General features: G+C 33.7%; 3 protein-coding genes across 3 annotated transcripts in view; all 3 read left to right on the top strand.

The window, feature by feature from the left end:
* Window positions 1–4: 4 nt before the first annotated feature.
* On the top strand, window positions 5–987 carry Nnf1a. The gene is made up of 3 exons (XM_068290434.1): window positions 5–292; window positions 352–564; window positions 631–987. Exons 1-3 carry the CDS (start codon window positions 180–182, stop codon window positions 902–904), a joined length of 600 nt encoding a protein of 199 aa, XP_068146535.1. The 5' UTR covers window positions 5–179; the 3' UTR covers window positions 905–987.
* A 200-nt stretch (window positions 988–1,187) lies between these two features.
* Window positions 1,188–2,111, top strand: LOC137578263 (uncharacterized). Its single transcript, XM_068291942.1, has one exon. It carries the CDS (start codon window positions 1,188–1,190, stop codon window positions 2,109–2,111), a length of 924 nt encoding a protein of 307 aa, XP_068148043.1.
* A 4,832-nt stretch (window positions 2,112–6,943) lies between these two features.
* Window positions 6,944–19,112, top strand: part of qsm (Zona pelucida superfamily protein qsm) — a 33,756-nt gene continuing 21,587 nt past the window's right edge. The window contains exons 1-2 of the mRNA XM_068290385.1: window positions 6,944–7,047; window positions 7,460–7,540. Coding sequence (XP_068146486.1) covers window positions 7,462–7,540 — 79 coding nt within the window. The 5' untranslated portion in view covers window positions 6,944–7,047; window positions 7,460–7,461. The remainder of the gene's footprint in view (window positions 7,048–7,459; window positions 7,541–19,112) is intronic.

Below are 19,112 nucleotides of genomic sequence, written 5' to 3' on the forward strand. Positions count from 1 at the left end.
AGTTCGCGAGCAAAGTTGTGTTTATGTTCGAAGTTCGCGAGTAAAAACGAAAAACAACGAAAAATTAAAACAATTGTAAAAAAAATAGAAAAACTAAGAAAAATACGAGTAGAAAAACCCTAAGAAATAAAATTTGAAAATATTAGCAGAACGTAAAAAAAAAGTTAATTCAATAAATCATGAGCCAAGGACCTTTAGATGTTGAAGAAGCCTTCAATCGGCATAAGAATATCGTGCCACAAGTGAGACAGGCTTATGAACAGGCTATAGCAGATATTTTTGCTGATTTAAGGTAAAAAGTGTAATGTTTTATGTTTAATGGGGTCTCTAATAATTTCCATGTTCTGGCAGTGCTAAGGAACTGGAACCCTTTGCTGAAATTCTTGTCCAGCAGGAGAACACTTGCCTGGACACAGCAACTATTATTGAGCAGCTAAAGAATCGTATGACTGGCATCCTTTGCCGCCTAAATCACCAATTCTTTGACATAAATGGTGTGGACAACAAATTGATTACTTTGGAGGTTCTGAAAGAAAAATTCGCCTGCCATCAGGGCAAGAATTGGTTGGTCTATCTACAATTTCATCCTAAATTCGTGCACACTAATCCTTATCCCTCTTCCCATTTTAGGAACGTCTACAACATTGCTCCCGAAGATTTTACACGTCCGGTGCGCATGCGTCTCATTGACTCTAGCATACGGTTTATGGAACGTCAACTAGAGTCCCAACAAAGCCAATTGGAATTGGCCCTGACCAAGTGTCATGCAAATCGTCAAGTCCTACAAAATCTTCAAGACGAGCGAGTCAAACTAAAGGCCATAATGGAAGAACAATCCAGTATATTCGAGGAAGCAAAACCCATTTTATTAGAATTGGATAACCAAGTGATAGATTTACTATAATTATAGAATAAAGATGTTCATTTGAAAGTGTTAAATTAGTAGCAAAGTATTGATTAAAATTATTTTTATTTTATGCAAGAAAACTGGTTAATCGTTCGTTTAATGATACAGAAATTATCCAAATTAAGTATCACTATAAATTTAGATTGTATAGAATATTATTTTGATTAATATCTCAGATCTTCAAAAAAATCTAATGATTTATGTAAAAACACACACACACTTAACAATAATCCGAAGAGAGATGGACTCAGACGATTTGTCGACTCAAATTGAATTAAATATGACTAACAAAAATGAAAATGGTCAAATAGTGCTCAACGATCTACGGCTTTTAGAGTTATTGCACATGTATCCCTATCTATTCAGCAAGCAAGTTCATCCGCAGCAGGATGCTGACTACGACGAGTGGGGATGGCAACAGATAGCCAAAAGGTTTAATGCCAGTTACGAGAGTCTTAGTTTAAGTGCACCATTTTCAGTGGAGGAATTGCAATGGCGTTGGGATATACTACGGCCTCTATTGGCAACTCTGTCCAAGCACTTTACCAACATACCCCCAGAGCTGGCTACCATTATTCAAAAAATCAGTCAAATGCTGAATGCCCAAAAACTGATTCTTGATCAATTGCCTTTTGTGGAGGCTCTTTCCCAGTTACAGCGTAGACGTTTGGAAGTCGAGATTGTGGATGCTATTTTACAAACTGAATTGCATCTAAAGACTCCAATGTTAACCAGCAGTAATGATAAAGAGCTTATACAGTCTGAGTATGATGCGTTTTTGAAGGACATACGAGTGAAAGAGCTACCATCAGATACACTGCATCGTTTGGCTACTCCAGCGGGTGGACTGTTTCTACCATCTAATCATCCGTCTTCGTTTAATTCCACTAACGCGTCCACCGATGCGGCAACAAGCGGCAAAAATAATATAGTTAGCAACGAACACACGAATCTAGTAATAAGCAGCGTTTACACTGCGACCCCATCTTCTTCTGAACCAGCTGCACCCAAGCAACCTTCTCCACTGCAAGCGGCAGTGCCGTCTCCACCGCCGTCCTGTATTATTAAAGTTGAGCCTCCAGATGAAATGGATCACACGCCACAATCCATTCTTCCAGCAGCACCCATTAATAGCACTAAGCTCGATAAACCCCCACCCCCCCGTGCGATTTGTGCCTATCAAGAGCGCCAAATACTATGTTAAGAATGTGCGAGTTTTAATGAAACGTCTTAATATGGACGATTTTATGCCTATTGCCAAAATGAAAAGAAGAAGGTGAAGCATAGCTGCTTTAATTTTATATCAAATGCACATAAGTTTTATTTTATTTTTTTTATTAAAATTATCATTAAAAAATACAATTACTATAAATTACAACCTAAAGCTAGAGTTCGATTCAACTAAATTGCGTAGTATGAGGAAAATCCGCTTACAGGCATTTTCTTAATTGAGACAGGGACTAAAGAAAGGAATTAGTATTTGATACCTAGCTCTCTTTTTAGATGCAGAAGAGACACATGAGTAAGGATTAGGATTGCGAAATGTATTTGAAAGATTAAACATAAAGGACATGTAAGGTGGGTGATCCTTTGATACTAGTTAGCTGGTCCGGGAATGTAATGCGGAAACCACGTTCTAAATATGTGTGTACATATGTACATATAGGAGGCAGGGCTTCGATCCTTCTTGTTGGGAGGTCACAAGAATGTCCAGTATCATCGAACAACTTGTAAGACTAATGGGATCATTTGCAGTATTTACGAATGCAATTTTTGATCCATTTTGAGTCTCTAACACATTCGTTTCCTACGATTTAACCCAGTTTTGGATTTAATGGAAGGATTTACATCCCTGAGACAGAAGGTAGTTTGGGACTCTTCCCAATAGGTCTCTGCCTATTTTTGATCCAGCAACTTCTTAAAATTCCTGACAATCGTGTCTAACCAAGAACGTGGCCAGGGAGGGGAGCAGCTGCCCCGCCCACTAGACTGTTTAATTTGACATATGTATGTACATATGTATGTATGTATGTATGTATGTATGTATGTACATATGCATGTACATACATATGTAATAGTTCTCTCCCAACCTCAAAGATTGGGTTTGTCAAATTCGATTTCCATATCGCTCTATGATCCTGGAGCTATGAGATACATTGGGGGATCAGCGCTAGATCTTATCGTAGGCAAAAAGTTAAGTGGATTAAGCTTTCTGACATATGTATGTACATATACAACCCTTAACCCCCCAATTTTATTAATCGCCTAATATGTACATATGTATGTATACATATATGACATGACTATATACATATGCACATACATACATATGTATGTACAAATCTCTTTATATGCAATATATGTCTATGTATGTATGTATGTATGTAAGTAAATGCATGTATATATATATATAAAGACATCCGATTGTAAGCACACTTTTTCGCCCTTTCTAACATCTTCAAAATTTGGGGTCCAACGACTTGGCTTCGTATATTGCTGTATGCTTCAAATTCAAGTCCTAGAAAAAAGTGCTGCCCATTTGTTGAGCGTCCCTTTCAATAGCAATTCAGTTGCCTCTCTTCTAACCCCCAGTAAATTGGATCTAAAAGTGGGTCCTTCCCTATAGCCGTATCCGTCGATTCCGTGCTGAACCAAGTGCTGTCCATTTAACTAGAATGAAACCCATATACATACATACATATGTACATACATATAAAGCTGTCGACGCACAGATTTTAAATTCTTTAGAATTCTGGACGTCTTACAGGTCAGGTTAAATCTCGGAAGAAATCGAGTAAGAAATAATCGAATTGTTTTTGTAAAAATATAAAACCGTATTAAGTGCATTTTGTTTGTTTTGATACCAAAATTCAAAATACGGTTTTATATATTTGCAAAAGGCTTGTGCACAAAACAACAAACATTTTCTATGCAATTTTTGATTAACAAAAACTTCATTAACAAAGCCTAACTTCAGTTTTTTCTTGATTATTTCGCATTAATAAATTGTCTATAAATATTTTTATTAACGACTTAGTCGAGAAAGATTTGTCGCCGGAAGTGTGAAAAAAAAAACCATAAAAAAATTTTTTTTTTGTACAAATATTGAAGATAAATACAAGTATTTTTTATATGTTTAAATCAAAATTATTTGTTTTTATCTTTAAATATTTGTATATGCACATGTACATACAAACATGAGACAAAAAAATGTTTAATTCAAATTTACCAACGACAAAAAAGAAGCAACTCACGTTATGCATATAGTCATCTCTTTCATTCGCTTGTTTCGTTCTTTTCGTCTTGCCCGAGCTTCGGCCCGAGCTGACTTAGTCGCTTCGCAAGCGTTCGGATAATCAGAATGTTCTTGTGCGTGATCGTGTGCAGTCGTACGTGTGAAGTGAAAGGAAAAGTGAATCAACTATTTATCCAAAATTAGTTCTGGCTGCGGTTTGTGCAAACTACTTTTTTTTTTGTGGCAAAAGTATTGCACAACCTACAGCCTGGGAGTAATTGGAGAACAATCCTCACAGAAAACAGTTTAGTGAAATAAGAAGGAAGATTTTTTGCCCAAACTCGATGATTTTTTTAGGTGCGTTCAGTTTGCAAATTTATTATACGAAAATAATTGCACACTTCACGGCCGGAAAAGTTCAAGTTAATCCGACAAAAATTTCCTTCAAAATTATCAAATGTGTGACCAGAAGTGGTAAAGTGTAATTTATAGGCTTCGGGGTTGTTGCAAAATGGTTTTCACTAATAACTCTCCATATTGCACCTGCTCCGGCTTTTAAATGTACTTATAAACTTCTCGGGAGGGGGGAAAAAAGGTTCCTAACACTCATTTTCAAAACATTTTTTGGACGGACTTGTGAAATATGTTTTGAGCTAAAATTCAACAAAAGGACAACATATTGATCAAATCCGTTTCAAAAATTGTGAGGAAATTCTTCAAAGTTGTTGGACTTTTACAATTTTCCTTGGAACAGCGAGAGAAACCGAAAAAAAACAGAAAAAATCCGTTAGCTTTGACGCCAAACAGCATCAGTCGCAGCGAGTCGGCATAAATACGTAAGTGAGAGTGAGACAACTATAGTTGGTTTCGAATGGCAGCAATTTTTCCTTATTGCGTTTTGTGCTGTTCATTTGGTTTTTTTTTTTGATTTCGTTTTGTGCTCGGTTTTCGATTTTGTGACAGTGGAGCCTGTATCTCAAAAATATTAAAATTCTACTTTTAGCTCGCAATATTTTTCGATAAGGAACTAACTAATTATTCTTTTAATTCATTTTATTTTTACTTTTAATAGAATAATTAAATACTTTTAAACTTCACAAAGCTATGGTTAAAATTTAAATATTAGAATTTGTTTTTTTCTTAGCAAAGTTTGCAAAATTTTGTTAAAATAAATTCAATCGCATTAAGCAAATTGAATTAGTCGCCGCATCGTTGGGTTGGCTGCATTTATTTGCACGTCATTTACCGTTTACTTGCCCTGTTCCTACTACCCCCAACCCCCCACCAACTGACTTTTCTTTTACCTCTCCGCAGAAGTTTGTCCAAAGCAAAGAACTTGGCTGTTTTTTTTTCTTTTCTAATGATAGGCGCAAAGCCATCACACAACGAAGATTCATTGGGTGGATGAATAGAAGCAATGGTCAGTGATTTGGAAAACTAACAACAAGAAGTGGAAGAAGAGGAGCAAGTGCATCATCTTCTTTTCTATTGCTGCCTTGGCCAAGAAGAAGACCTAAGCGCACGCGCGCCGTCGTCTAGTTGAAGTCAGCAAGTGTGAAATTGAGTGCAACTAACATGGCATAATTGTGTGAGGAGTGGTGACGACGGCGGCGGCGGAGGCGGCCGGGAAAGGGAGACGGACATACGTGAAAAGATTTTGCGCCAATTGACCACACTGTAAAGAACCGTTTTTACTGTCGGCCAGCAGCAGAGCCAGCAGCGCCTCATACAACTTTGACAAAGAGCGGAAGTTCCATAAACTATTTTACCGCAAGTCTTTCTAAAACAGAACATTTTTTTTGTTATGGTAAACTTATATGAAATAAAAACAATTCAATGATTTTTAATTTCTCAGCTTGTTGTTTCTTCATTCTTGTATTTTTTTGATGACGGCTCTGAGAACTTTTCTGCCTTGTGTGTGTTAATAGCAACAACAATTACATCAAAAATGTTTGTTTTGACAACAACAATAATAATAACAACAAGCAGCAGAAGCAGATACAACAATAACAAAGACTAAATTGCATAATTGCTTTGTAAAGAAGTTTTTTTTCAACATGTTTTTTGCGCGCTCCCACAATTTCTCAGTTTTAGTAAAATAACAAAACCGGCTGATTGTTATCTAAGCGAGAGAGGGAGAAAGAAAGAAAGAGAGAGAGCGTGAAAGAGCGATCCTTAAACATAAGTCAAAGCTTTTCGCTCTTTCTAAAACTTCTCTTTGATGTGTGAACAGGTAAATCATGAAATGAAAATAATGCACAGTTTGAAAGCCATTGTTATAAACATGTCAATTGGTGTATACTCTTATTTGTTTTTTGGTAGTATTTCTCAGAATTTGTACACTTTCAATTTTTGTGTTGTAAAAGTACCAAAATACATAATAATCATTAAAGAAATTGTACACAAACTTTTTGTTACACAATAATAAATACTTCATTTAATGCCAAGCTTAAACAAATAATTAATATTTTCATTTAAACTCTTCTCTATTTTGGTTTGTGGAAATTTCGAAAGCATTGACATTTGCTAACAAGTCTAAAAACGCCGACAGTTTGGAAGTGTCAGTTTGAGGGGCACTGGTCCTACCTAACCGTTCTATGTTAGCTGTCCTCTCTTGCTCTCGTGGCGCCTGCATGCATTCCAGTATTTGCTCTCTTACTCATTTTGCAGCTTATTTAATCGAAAGAGCGGCCATTTAAGAGCAAGACAAAGCGATTATTTTCTATCGAAGTTTGAAATTACAAACTATCGAAATTTAAAAAATTTAAATTTAATAACAGTTTCTTGTCGATCGTCGAGAGGAGCAGACGTGTTTCTGTTGCCGGCTTTAAATAAATAGCTAAGCTAAATCTAATTACGACGAATAAGAAAATAATTTGCCTTTGTGCCGAAAATAAAGAAATAAGTAAGAATAGCCGATATACATACAACTTGTTTTTACCCGCCCCCTCACTCGTTTGCGAACGTCGTGAAGTTTTGCTTTGTTTCGTTTTTTATTTGCCATTGTCATTTCTTTTTTTTTTTTTTGATTTGTTGAGTTAAAGTTTTCAACGACGGAGAGAGACTTTAGAGGGGGCTCTTGGGGCCATTCTGTGGTTGTGTTGTGCGTGTATGTGTATGTGTGTGTGTGAAATAAAGGCCAAAGTGTGTTAACACAAAAGAATACAACAAATGTATATAGCATGTGCCGTTTTGTTTGTGTGTTCAATAATAAATAAGAGAGAAAAAAAATTAAAACACCGTTTTTTCTTACCATTTTTTCCGTTTCGTTTCGTTTCGTTTTCTTCTTGTTAACAAATTTTTCACCCGTAAATTAGTTATGCTCCATCAACATCTTGAGCTATGGCGTTCTTTAGGGCTAATAGCCTTACTTGTATGTGGATTAGCCCAGGCTAAAGGTAAGTTAAAATGCAAAAATTAAAAAAAAAAAAAAAAAAATTAAAAAGAAAACAATTCCTGAAGCTTTTTGCAAGCTCTCTGTTTTTTTTTTTGTTTTTTGCAAGCTTCACTTCATGATGTCATGCACCATGAGATACGAAAAAAAGTTAACAAACAATAAAAAGGCAAATAAAAATTAAAAATAAAATGCTTTTTTTTGTGTTCCCTGTAATTGTAGGGTAATACCAATTACACAGATTTGACCTGCTAATTTCTTTTTACTTAAATTATTTCTCAATAGTTTTTAGTTGTTTTAGGTAATTACTTAATGTAATGACATTAGAAGTTTACAAGAAAACTCCATTGCGTTTAGGTAATTATGTAATAATTCAAAAGCTAAACTTTTGGTGTCCTAAATTTTTATTTATTTTAATTAATTTTTAAATGTTTCTACTTATTAATTACAAATTTTTACTGAAAATGTACATTTAACATAATTACTACAAAATATTTATGTAAATATGTTAAAAAAAACTTTTTTACTGTGAAATTTTGCCCTTTGGTTGTTAATTTAGAAAATTGCCCATCTGAAATTCGTCTTTTATTATCTACAATTTGAATTAAAACAATTTCAAATTTATACTTAAAACATTTTTAAAATTTCATACACTTGCATTTTACCAAAAAGTGTTGTCAGTAATTAGGTGACATTCATTTTCAAATTTCTAATTTATGAATTCTAAATTTTTTGTTTTATACCCAAAGCCAAGTAAATAATAAGCGAGTATGGTCTTCTCGTCTCCCCTTAACTTCTGAAATTCTTAATTATTTATTTTTATTTATATCTCAATTCCTAGTCAAGCTCGAATGGCTATGGATATAGAGTAGAACCTCTTTGAGTATGCCATGGTCCCACTCTAACAACTCTTTTAATCACTTCAATTAACAAACTGATATATATTTAGATACGACGTACATCTATTTGGGAATTGGAGTAGAAGACCTTCACTTGGCCATCACTTCACTCTAGATTCTAGGGTCTAATGAGTCTAAATTTCCAAACTAACATTAAGGAAATTTATGGCAAATGTTCTTACTAAGCTGTTTTTTATTAGCGACCCCCCCCCATATTAGACTCATGTTGAGTTGCAAAGTTTGCTGAGCATAGGTATTTTGCTTTGTTTAATCCATATATTTATTTAATTAAGATGTTAAAATTTGAGAGAGTTCATTAACAATAAACTAAAGGTAGTTCAGATAATAAAATGGAAAATGTAAGGGCTTTAACTTAATGGGCTACAAAATCTCTATAAGGATTCGAAGAATTAATGTAATATCCTTAACTTTTTTACTAGGAGGAAATAAAATTAAGAGTTATTGAAAAGGTAATCAAATTCCAAATCAATAATCAAATTCAGGTGATTTAATGCATTTTTTGCAAATTTGTTTTGTTTTTCGCTAGTTTCTTTTGTTTTGAATTAAGTTTACGTTTAAAACAATGGAAAATTACCAAGATGAAGGATATTTATAGAAAAAATATCAATAAGGAACAAAAAAATGGCCATAAATATTCCTTTTCTAACTTTTAAAGGCTATGAAATATATTCAAATGGTAAAGAAGTAAAAAAATTGTAGTTAATATACTTAATAATAAATTGTGTAGGGAATTTAGTCACTTTTATAATTACTTTCTTCAGTTTTTCACTTGAAATTATGAGAAATTACTTCCTAAACTAATGCAAGACTCTTAAAATTAACTAACCATTTTTATATATCCATAAAGGGTATTGAAAATTCGTTAAATTTAAATTAAATTATTTTATATTGTTAAATTATTGTGGTGTTAAGGTGACCTCGTTTCTATGGTCATTTAAAAAAAAATCACATAAATGGTTTTGCTCTGTTTTTTGGGGGGGGTGAAAACTAAAGACTTAGGCAACGAACTTGCTTGTGTGTGTGTGTGTGTGTGTGTGTGTGGGTGACTTAGGGCCTTGTCCATGATTCACTCAACTCGAACTCAAAGTCATCTTTTTTTTTTTTTATTATGTTAAAAAAAATACAATAAAATATAAAGAAAAAATACACTTCAGACGTTAGTCATTAACTTGGAAGCCGCCGCAACTGCAGCAAGTTTCCTTTTACAGCCGTAAAAGAGAGACAACAAAAACAATAATGAAAACAGGGAAAGAAACAACGAAAAAGACAAAACAGAAAAAAAAACACAAAAAACAAAATGAAAAAAAAACAAAAGCGCGCGGCAAAAAAACAAAAGACCCAAAGAAGCAGACACCTACACAAACATTGCCCCATGAGCAAATGTTGCCAAGACAAAGACAGCTATAGAGAAAGGGAGAGACAGAGCGAGGGCAAGAAAGGGATGTAAGGGGGGAAGTAACATGACACGCTGAAAATTGAGAACCGTCGTCGCTGGGCAAGCTTCGGATAATATCGTTTAAAAATAAGGGGGAACAACAACAACAACTACAACATATTCTTTCTGCCCACATACTTCCATTCCGTCCATCGATTTAACGATCCATCGATCGATCATCACAGTGTAGTCGCCGGTCGTCGTCTCTCTCTCTCTCTATCACTCTATGTCTTGTGGGCCTCTTGCCTTATTAAAAGACCATCAGAAAGTCAGAAAAGAGCATTAAATGCTTCCAAGTTGTGCCTCCTCCTTCACTTTTCCCTTCTCCAATTTTTATTTTTAACTTGGCCGCAAAATAAAAGTAATGCAAAATATACTTCATAATAAACTAAATACGACATCTTGATGCCCTTTTTTCTGCTTGCCATTTAATTAAAAAGTTCTTAAATGTCTTTAGAAAATCAATTGATATTGTTTGACAAATATCCAATCAAATTATAATCCACTAATATATTTTAAGAATATAACTTACCAACATATGTATTCTGTAGGGATATATATATATACATATATAGTTATAAACTGCTTGACAACCGATTAGCTTATCCTATAATCTTTAAATTTAAATGTTTATGTCTTCTAAATAAATTAAAAAAAGTTAACTTAAAAAATGTTAAATTTATTGCGTAATCAATATTAAAAATACTTAAAATTTCAAGGATAAAATTGCTAGAATTTAATTTTGGTCTTCGTGTAATTTGTTTTTTAATGATTCCCAATGTCCTCAATATAAAAATTAATTGGGAGTTGTAAGATTTCAAAAAGGATCTTTTCAATCAAAAGTTTATAAATCTTTTTGTCTTTTGTTATAATTTATAAGTTGCAGAGAGATTGTTATTTTGTTATTAACAGTTCCAAGAATCGTGAAATATATTTATTATATTAAAGAAGATTTCCATATTAAGACCCATTTAAAAAAGGGAATACAAAATTTCCAATAATATTTCTTGCTGTGTCTAATAAGGCAAGTAAATCGTAACTAAGAATACAAATATTATATATTAATTGTAGTTAATTAAGCAAAGGCATTACATGGAATTAAAGTGTCCTTGACTATTATGATATGAAATGTATTAATCTTTATGTTTATGTTACAAGTTTAATGTATGGAACTTTCTAACATAAGTTAAATTAAAAATTGTCAGTGGATGGTTAACATCATAAATGATTTCTCATGTAAATCGTTAAATAATTCAAAAAAATATCTAAACGATAGCGAAAGTGAATTGTTAATTTTTCTTTTTAATTTTTTTGGCAAATATGCAAATTTGTAACAATTTTTAGTTCGTTTTATTGTACTATCTGTGTGAAACTTTAAAATATAAATTAGTTGTATTCTCATTTTCTTATTAAGTACTTTTTTTTTTGCTTTGCAAATACCCAAAAACCAGATATCGTTATTGAACTGATTGTGTAGGCGAACTGGTGGTCGAATGTCTTGAATTAAGTTGCAGACTAAAAATACTTACTACAATTCTATCTATAAAAGTATATATGTATATATATATCTATGTATATGTAACTAGCAAGCATAGAAGATGCCCACAGACTGGCCTGGTCCAGTCGGTCTCTGGTCTTGTCTGGTCTGTCTCTATAATTTACGAGGCGTTGCACAGGAGGCAAAAAAGACTTTTGGTCTTCGTTTTCATCTTCTGCTTTCTTTGAGATCATCTTCTTCTTTGTGTGCAGAGAAGAGAAGAAGCACTTTGAAAGCCAAATTATAAGGTGCCAGTGCCCAAGCTTCAAGAGGGCGTGGCGCGCATATATATACTAATACATTTATATATATGTATGTATATATGTATATCCATACATCAATTTATCTATCTAGTTGAGTGTATACATATATTTTAGCTAAAGCGAAACTTGTGCTAAGCGTTTAGGGAAAGTAAAAGTTCAAGTTTCATTTTTCTTTTTGTTTTTGGCAGAAATCAGCTAAGAGAGAGGGACAGAGAGAGAGAGCGTAACTCTCTTATTGCAATTCTTTCTTTGTTGATAATCATGATGTCATCATTATGAAAAGAAACTTCAACCCAACTGTTCTTCGCTTGAGTGACCACAATGTCAGGCTAAAGCTGGCCGCCCACATGTAGATGCCGCCCTCCTTCCCCCTTGAAAACTGACAAATCATCGAACTGTGATTAACTTGTTTAATTGCTGTGAGACTGAAAGCAGCAGCAGCAGCAACAACCAACACGCGACCTTGTAGAGCCAGCAACAACAACTTTTTTTGCCTGAAAAATTTATGGCCTGAACCAACCAACAACGAACAAACGAACGACTGAGGCAAACGAATGACTTAAGAAACAAACTAGAAATATATATATCTATATATATGTGTATGCTGGTACATACAGTTTGTCAAACAATTGTTTGCCCAATAGTTTATATTTAAGTTCTCTACTTTTGCCGTTGCATTAAAAACTATTTTTACTTCAAGGCAAATAATAAATTTTCATAGAATAAAGTTAAATTTTTGTTGCTATCCTTTGAAATAATCTTAAATACTTTAATAAATTTTCCTGTTATTAAAACGAATAACAAATTTATAAACTTTTCAAACTTTTTCGAACTTTTTTTATACAATCTAAGAGAAATTTTGCACTGTATTAAAAAATTTCTGAGATACTGTATATAAATTTATATAAATGTATAAATTGTGTGGTATAAAAATATAATAAATCATTGTACCTTCTAGGACAGTAAATCTTTTCTCTTGGTAAAGACTCTGAATGGTACTGAATTTCCAGTTCTTGCCCATTTAAATAAACAAGAGAAGAGAAGAGTGGTAGAGGGAGAGATAGGGGGAGAAAACGACAAGAGGCATAAGTTAAATGTCTGAGGATTGTCGCATTAAGACAAAACATTGACATGACCATTGTAATATGGAGGAGGCGAAGGTACAACCGAACAGTGCAACATTGTTGGAACAATAATAATGATCAGCAGCAAGCCAAGTACCAAAGTTGGATGAGTTTCGAGAGCCTTGTAATATAATAAAGAAATTGCCGAGACCGATGGACCAAAGGAGACAGAGAGACCACATCCACATCCAATTCCAATTCTAACTGCAACTTGAAGACAATTTCTTTGGCCATATTATGCCAGCGGGGTTCGAAGCTTAGACCCAGGATGACCACTAAACAATGATCATGATCATCGTCTTCATGATGATGATGATGATGCCACACAAGGAAAATAAACCGCTTTGCCCCGTGTTGCATGAACAGTGAAGAGATGCGAAGCAAAGTCAGGAGGAGTTTCAAGCCAGAAGAAGGAAGATGACGACGACGAGGAGCACAAGACAGGAGAAGAAGGAGTTTCGCGCTTTACATTTTTGCCTTATGTGTGCGAAAAATGCCAATTTTAGAGCAAGTTCAACTTTATTCTCATGCCATCTCTCTCTCGCTCCACTTGGATGTATGTGTGTGTGTGTGTGAAAAATTGCCCGTCTAGACAAGCGCAACAGGCCAACAACAATCAAAGCCTTTTGCTAAGCTAATAAAATCAAGCCTCTTGATTCGGCTTCTCAGACTCGTGTCTGTGGTCAGCATGGGATGTACATACATAACCCCTCACTTGCCCCTCGCCTTCTTCCTCTTCCTCTTGCTTCGCTTGCCATTTAACCCATTTCCAAATGTGCAATAACTTCGATTTAAGAGATAATAAGCTATAGCTAGATATATATTAAAAAAAAGATATTGCCAAAAACTCAGTTGAAAACTGTGAGAAAAGTTTTTTGCTTAAAGGAAAATCAAAGCTGGGAAAATAATAAAAGAACAATTTCAAATGTGAACAAAAAAATTCGTTTTTATTATTATTAACGGTTAACTACACCTAAAGGTATAAAATATCAGTTAAGTTTTTCCTTCGGCAGCTTTCATGTGGTCATCCAGGAAAAGCTTCATAACATTTTGACCTCTTTATGAATGGAAATTTAACTTAACTAGCTAAATTCCCATTTATAAACGGAATTTCAAATTTATTGAGATTTTCAGAAACATTTTTTTTGGGTGATCTATAAATGACATATCATTTTTTCTATATCTATTAAGATATTATCTAAATTCTGTTCATTTGGGTTCAATTTCATGAGATTATTGAGCGTCTCGGTTTAAAACTAAAGTTCTACCTGTCAAAAATGATGGAAAAGTTATTTCAACATTTTCAAAAGTTATTTCAACACTTTCAAAAGTTATTTCAACACTTTTCTAGCATTTGTTGTTATAGGTAGAGCAGAAAAATCGTATGATTCAGGATTGGCTAATCATAACTATTTGACGAGGGATATTTTATAGAAGCTTCCTTTATAGATTGGTTTTCCATCTATTCAACTTTATCTATAATAAATTTAATTTTAACATTTTTAATGCAATTTTTCTTATTCCTACTTAAATCCATATTGTTGTATATTAAACCACATTTCGAATGTAAAATTTAAATATACATATATCGAAATTATCTGAGTTTTGTTGATGTGGTATATTATAGTGAAACTTCGTCATAACGAACTTTGTTAAAACTCAAAACACAATGTAGCAATTCCTTACGAAAAAAACTACTAACTACTAATTTCTACCTGGTGAAAGCACGAACTTTGCGATTCCCTCCAGATTCGTTATATAGAAGATTCACGCTATCATAATTTGACTTGATTTCAAACTTTTGAAATTGTTTTTTCCTACTTCAAATCATTTTTCAATTCAATTGCAAAATTGTGGATGAATAATTGTAAATTTTATCTGTCCTATTAATAATTAGTTGTTATAACTATGGTCAAAGTTGTAATCGTGTTTGACCAACTAACTTAAGTCAATGGCTAATTGACTATCAATGTGCCAGGCCAAAATAAATGAGAATGATAATAAATCCCAAATGATTCGAATTAATTTCTCCCAAGATCAGAAAATCCCTATATTAAGTACCTACTTATTCCATTAATGGAGTCAAAACATAATTTCTATTCAAAACATATTTAATTTAGATCGTGTGACTATAAACTTTAGGTCGTTAATTATGGTTAAGCCCAAGAGGTTTCTTTCCTGACACTCAAGGTCATCAGAGGGTTAAGGTTGCCCAACATTACATGGACTCATGCTGTGAGTTAACTGGAAGAGTTGACCAAAAGGGAAACCAAAGAACGGGATGGGGCACTTTGGCGGCTTTGGGTGTAGATTAAAAGCCATCGATAAAAATCGAATACCTATTCGAGGCTCTCTGTGAAGGCATTTGTCATCAATTCTGTTGGGCCCTTAATTTTCTATTTTTGTTTATTGAATAAAGGTCGATACAACTTTATTTGAAATTTTGTGGGCTTTAATTACACAAGAGAGTTGGCCATCAACTTGGCAGGGTTTTATTTTGGCTTAGAGGCCTCTTTACCGTTATGCTGACCATTTTGGCAACACAAAAATCTGACATACTCCAACGTAAAATATATATACATACATATATGTGGCTATATGTGTGTGAAGGAAAACGAGGCCTAAAGAGCTTTCAATTTGGTTCGCTTTAGCTCTGACTGTAACTCTTGGCATGGACATGGCTTGGACTTGGAGTTGCACAATCAATTCACCGCTCCCAAGGCATTTCAATCGTTGCGTTGCCAAAAGACTGAATGACTGAAGACAGGGGGAAAAAGGCGAGAGAGAAAATGACTAACTGTATTTACTAACGGGTTTGGCACTCTCTCTTCCTTCCCTTCACCTCCATGCACCAACTTCTCCTGCACCTTCTCTGGTCCCTCTCTTGATCTCCTTCTTTTCAACTTTCCGCTGGCATAAAGCATGCGTATTACACAAGACTAATTGTATTAGGCCCAACATGGGGTAACTGCAACCAAAACAACAACAATAACAATAACCATAACAAGTAACAGCAACTTTAAAAAAGTGCAAAAATATTCACAGAAAACAATGTAGTGAAATCCAATTGCATTTTCTATGCGAATTTCTAACATTTTGCAAAAAACATTTTTCACGGAAAATTGTGAAAAATTAAAAGTGAAAAGTTTTCACTAAACACGTTTACAAATTGATGAGAGTAAATCAAATATTTCTACAAATATTCAGCAACTATCGGAAAAGGCCTTAACAAAATCTCAACAAGAGATGAAAAGACTTACAGAAATATTATTCCTAACTAGAAAATCCCAAAATTTTAATAATTGAAAAAACATTGGGAACCAACACAAAGAGTAATAAGAGTAAGGAAAGGAAAATGATCCCTAAATATTTCCCCAATCGACATTATTTTTAACATCAAGCAAACTTCTTACTCTTTCTAATGATTACTTTTGAACAAGAGTTTGGCTTAATATTACTAAGTAAACCTAAACTTAAGAATTTTTTATAAAGATAACTCTGATTTTAAAGTAAATATATCAGAGAAACTTCATTTCTTGGCCCTAGTAGGATTTTTTTTTTGGCTAAAGTGGGAGGAAAGAAACCGAAGAGGATAAATTTAGAAACTTATAATTTGATTTGCTTTATTGACATTATAAATCATTATAAATAAAGCATATTTGGATATAGAAACAACTTGCAGAAAGCTTATATAATATAATCTATAGGTTCTTTATTGTTAGTAGTAAATATAAGAAGTAGTAAGTTAAGTATCACATTTATTGGGGCACTCCAGTTTATGGGGATTTGTTGGCTAAGCTCAAGTAAGTCAAATGGTAAACAAATTTATGTATATAGTAATGAGAGGTTTAAGATACAATGGCAAAAGCCATTGATTATCTACTAATCTGCACTTTAATTACATAATTGAAGCAATATTTCCGTTCAATTAAAGATTTATCTTACCTGACTATTATAATAAACAAATAGGAACGAATTAGAGACTATAAAAACTGTTTTAGTATGACTCGCTTCAATGGACAGCGATTTACGATAAAATTGAATAGAAAATAGTCTGCTTAATCCTTAATGCTTATATAGTACATACATATACATATATAATTGATTTTAACATATATGTACATATATCATATATAATGAAATTACCGATTTATTGTACCAGTATACTTTTCCGTTTCAAAAAAATGTTTAATAGGGTCTGAAACTCCACTGACTCAATGGTTGAATGCAAATAACTTGGCTTAGTCAGTGGAATAAAAAATAATTGTAATTTTTCTAATATTCTTTTATGACTTGAAAACAAATTTAACCAAGAGTGAGCAAATACGATGATGTCATTAGATTACAAGAATCATTCGTTTTGTTATAGTAAGCAGGAAATGTTTCCAAAGAAAACAATTGACATCTCATGGGACTTAAAAACCTCATCATAAAGAAATTGTAATTCGTTTATGTTTGAAAACAACTCAAAATTGAGACCCGCAAGTATTTTGCAATATAAAATATCAATGAAATCTAAGATCTAACTAATGTGGCCATACATCGTTTAAATGAACACTTTTTCTTGGCCAGCAAACAGCAAAGGCAGGCCAAAGAAAAAATTCCAGCAATTCATCTGCAAATTTCCGCTCCGATTTCGAAGCGAAAAAAAAAAAAAAAATTGTCAACTGTCGACAGCAAACAGCAAAAACTCCTTAGGCCAATATATTTATGAGGCTGGCACCTCGGGAGAGTTTGTGGAGAGTAGAACAAGAAGTAAACTTGGTTTTTTATGCGTGTGAAAGCGACGACTCTCCCCCTCCCTTCCACAGACTTCTTCCAGCTCAGTGAAAAATATAGAGCAAATATTATGTAAATTTTTACGCTTAGCAAAAAAAAAAGAAGAGAAGAAAACCTGAAGCTAATCCTGTGGGCGCCAAAGCACCGAACTCACCGAAGCAACCTGCTGTTTACCGTTAGATTTTGGTAGCCAAAGTGGTCACCAAGTTGTTACGTTACGTTGGGTTTTTAATTACCAAACTGCGTATAGTTTGGCTTCTCCTTCTACTACATCTCATCGAATCGAATCGTTTGAAATGCAGCCGACAACATTGTGGCCCATAACGGAACAAGAACAGGATCAACTCCTCAGTCCCAGGCCCCCCAACTTATGCTAGCTCCAACTGCGTCTTCACAACAGCAACTTCGCATGGAAATTAATAAGGCAAAGCGAGTTCTTTTTCCAAGGAGTTTTCTAGTGCGTAAAAAGCAAAAAGAAATAAACAAAGTGTAAACTTGTCTCTCCGATTCTCCTCCTCCTTTTCTCTTAACTTCACCCCCTAAGGCGGTATGCGGCACGAAGAAGAAGAGTTATGGCTTTGCCACAATTGCATAATTTATGCGAAATTTATTTAATCTATTAGACAAGCTCTGACCCGCAACGGGGGAGCAAAAAAGTAGCACCAACCCAAAGGAGTAGAGAGGGGCTAGAGAGAGGTAGAGAGTGGAGTGTGGTGCGTATGATAAATTACTTGTATAACTGCATGTGGCAAATTCATCATATTTATTTGTTAATCTTCGCCTAAAGTTTAGAAACTTTTCGTGTAGACACGAACATGCAAAATGGCCAAACACATTGATGACCAACGAATGGAAAAGTCTTTTGTTTGATTGGATCAAGGAGTCTTTATAAGTTTATTTTGTCAACGTCAGCTGTCAATATATGTAGGTCTTCTTAGAGAAGAAGCTTTCAAAAAGGTTCCAAAACAATTTATTTCAATTGTCATCGTTTCAGTTAAGAATTGGCATAAACTTTGTAATGAAATCTGAAATCTTTTAAGGAGAAACTGCAGTACTTCATTCTCCCTAATTGAAGCCTTTAAATCTTACAATTAGACCTTGAAAGGGCTTGTTTTACTATTGTACTACAAACAGAACTAATCAGATGTCAATGAGTGTAGTTAAATTATTGACAAAATACCATTGTATTTGGTATATTATAAGATTGTATATATGTATTATAGGGATTGTAATAATAAGGCAACAAAGAAAGCACAATCTCAATTTATATATATTCTTGTTCATAATCAAGTTTGTATTACACTGAATCCACCGTCATCTTTGTCATGCCGCTTTCACAGAAACTATCTGTGAAGGACATTGATTTCTTTCAATAACTCTGAGATTTTCCAAAGATTCCTTTTAAAAATGGATATTTATTAATTAAACATACTCAATAGTGACTATGCCAAATTTCATCAAGATAAAACGACTATATCGCGCTGCTTCCTCAGAGATAATCAGTCCAAAGAACGATTC

The sequence above is a fragment of the Drosophila tropicalis genome, unplaced genomic scaffold (genome assembly GCF_018151085.1).
Source record: "Drosophila tropicalis isolate 14030-0801.00 unplaced genomic scaffold, ASM1815108v1 contig_593, whole genome shotgun sequence".
In the NCBI taxonomy this organism is placed as follows: Eukaryota; Metazoa; Arthropoda; class Insecta; order Diptera; family Drosophilidae; genus Drosophila; species Drosophila tropicalis.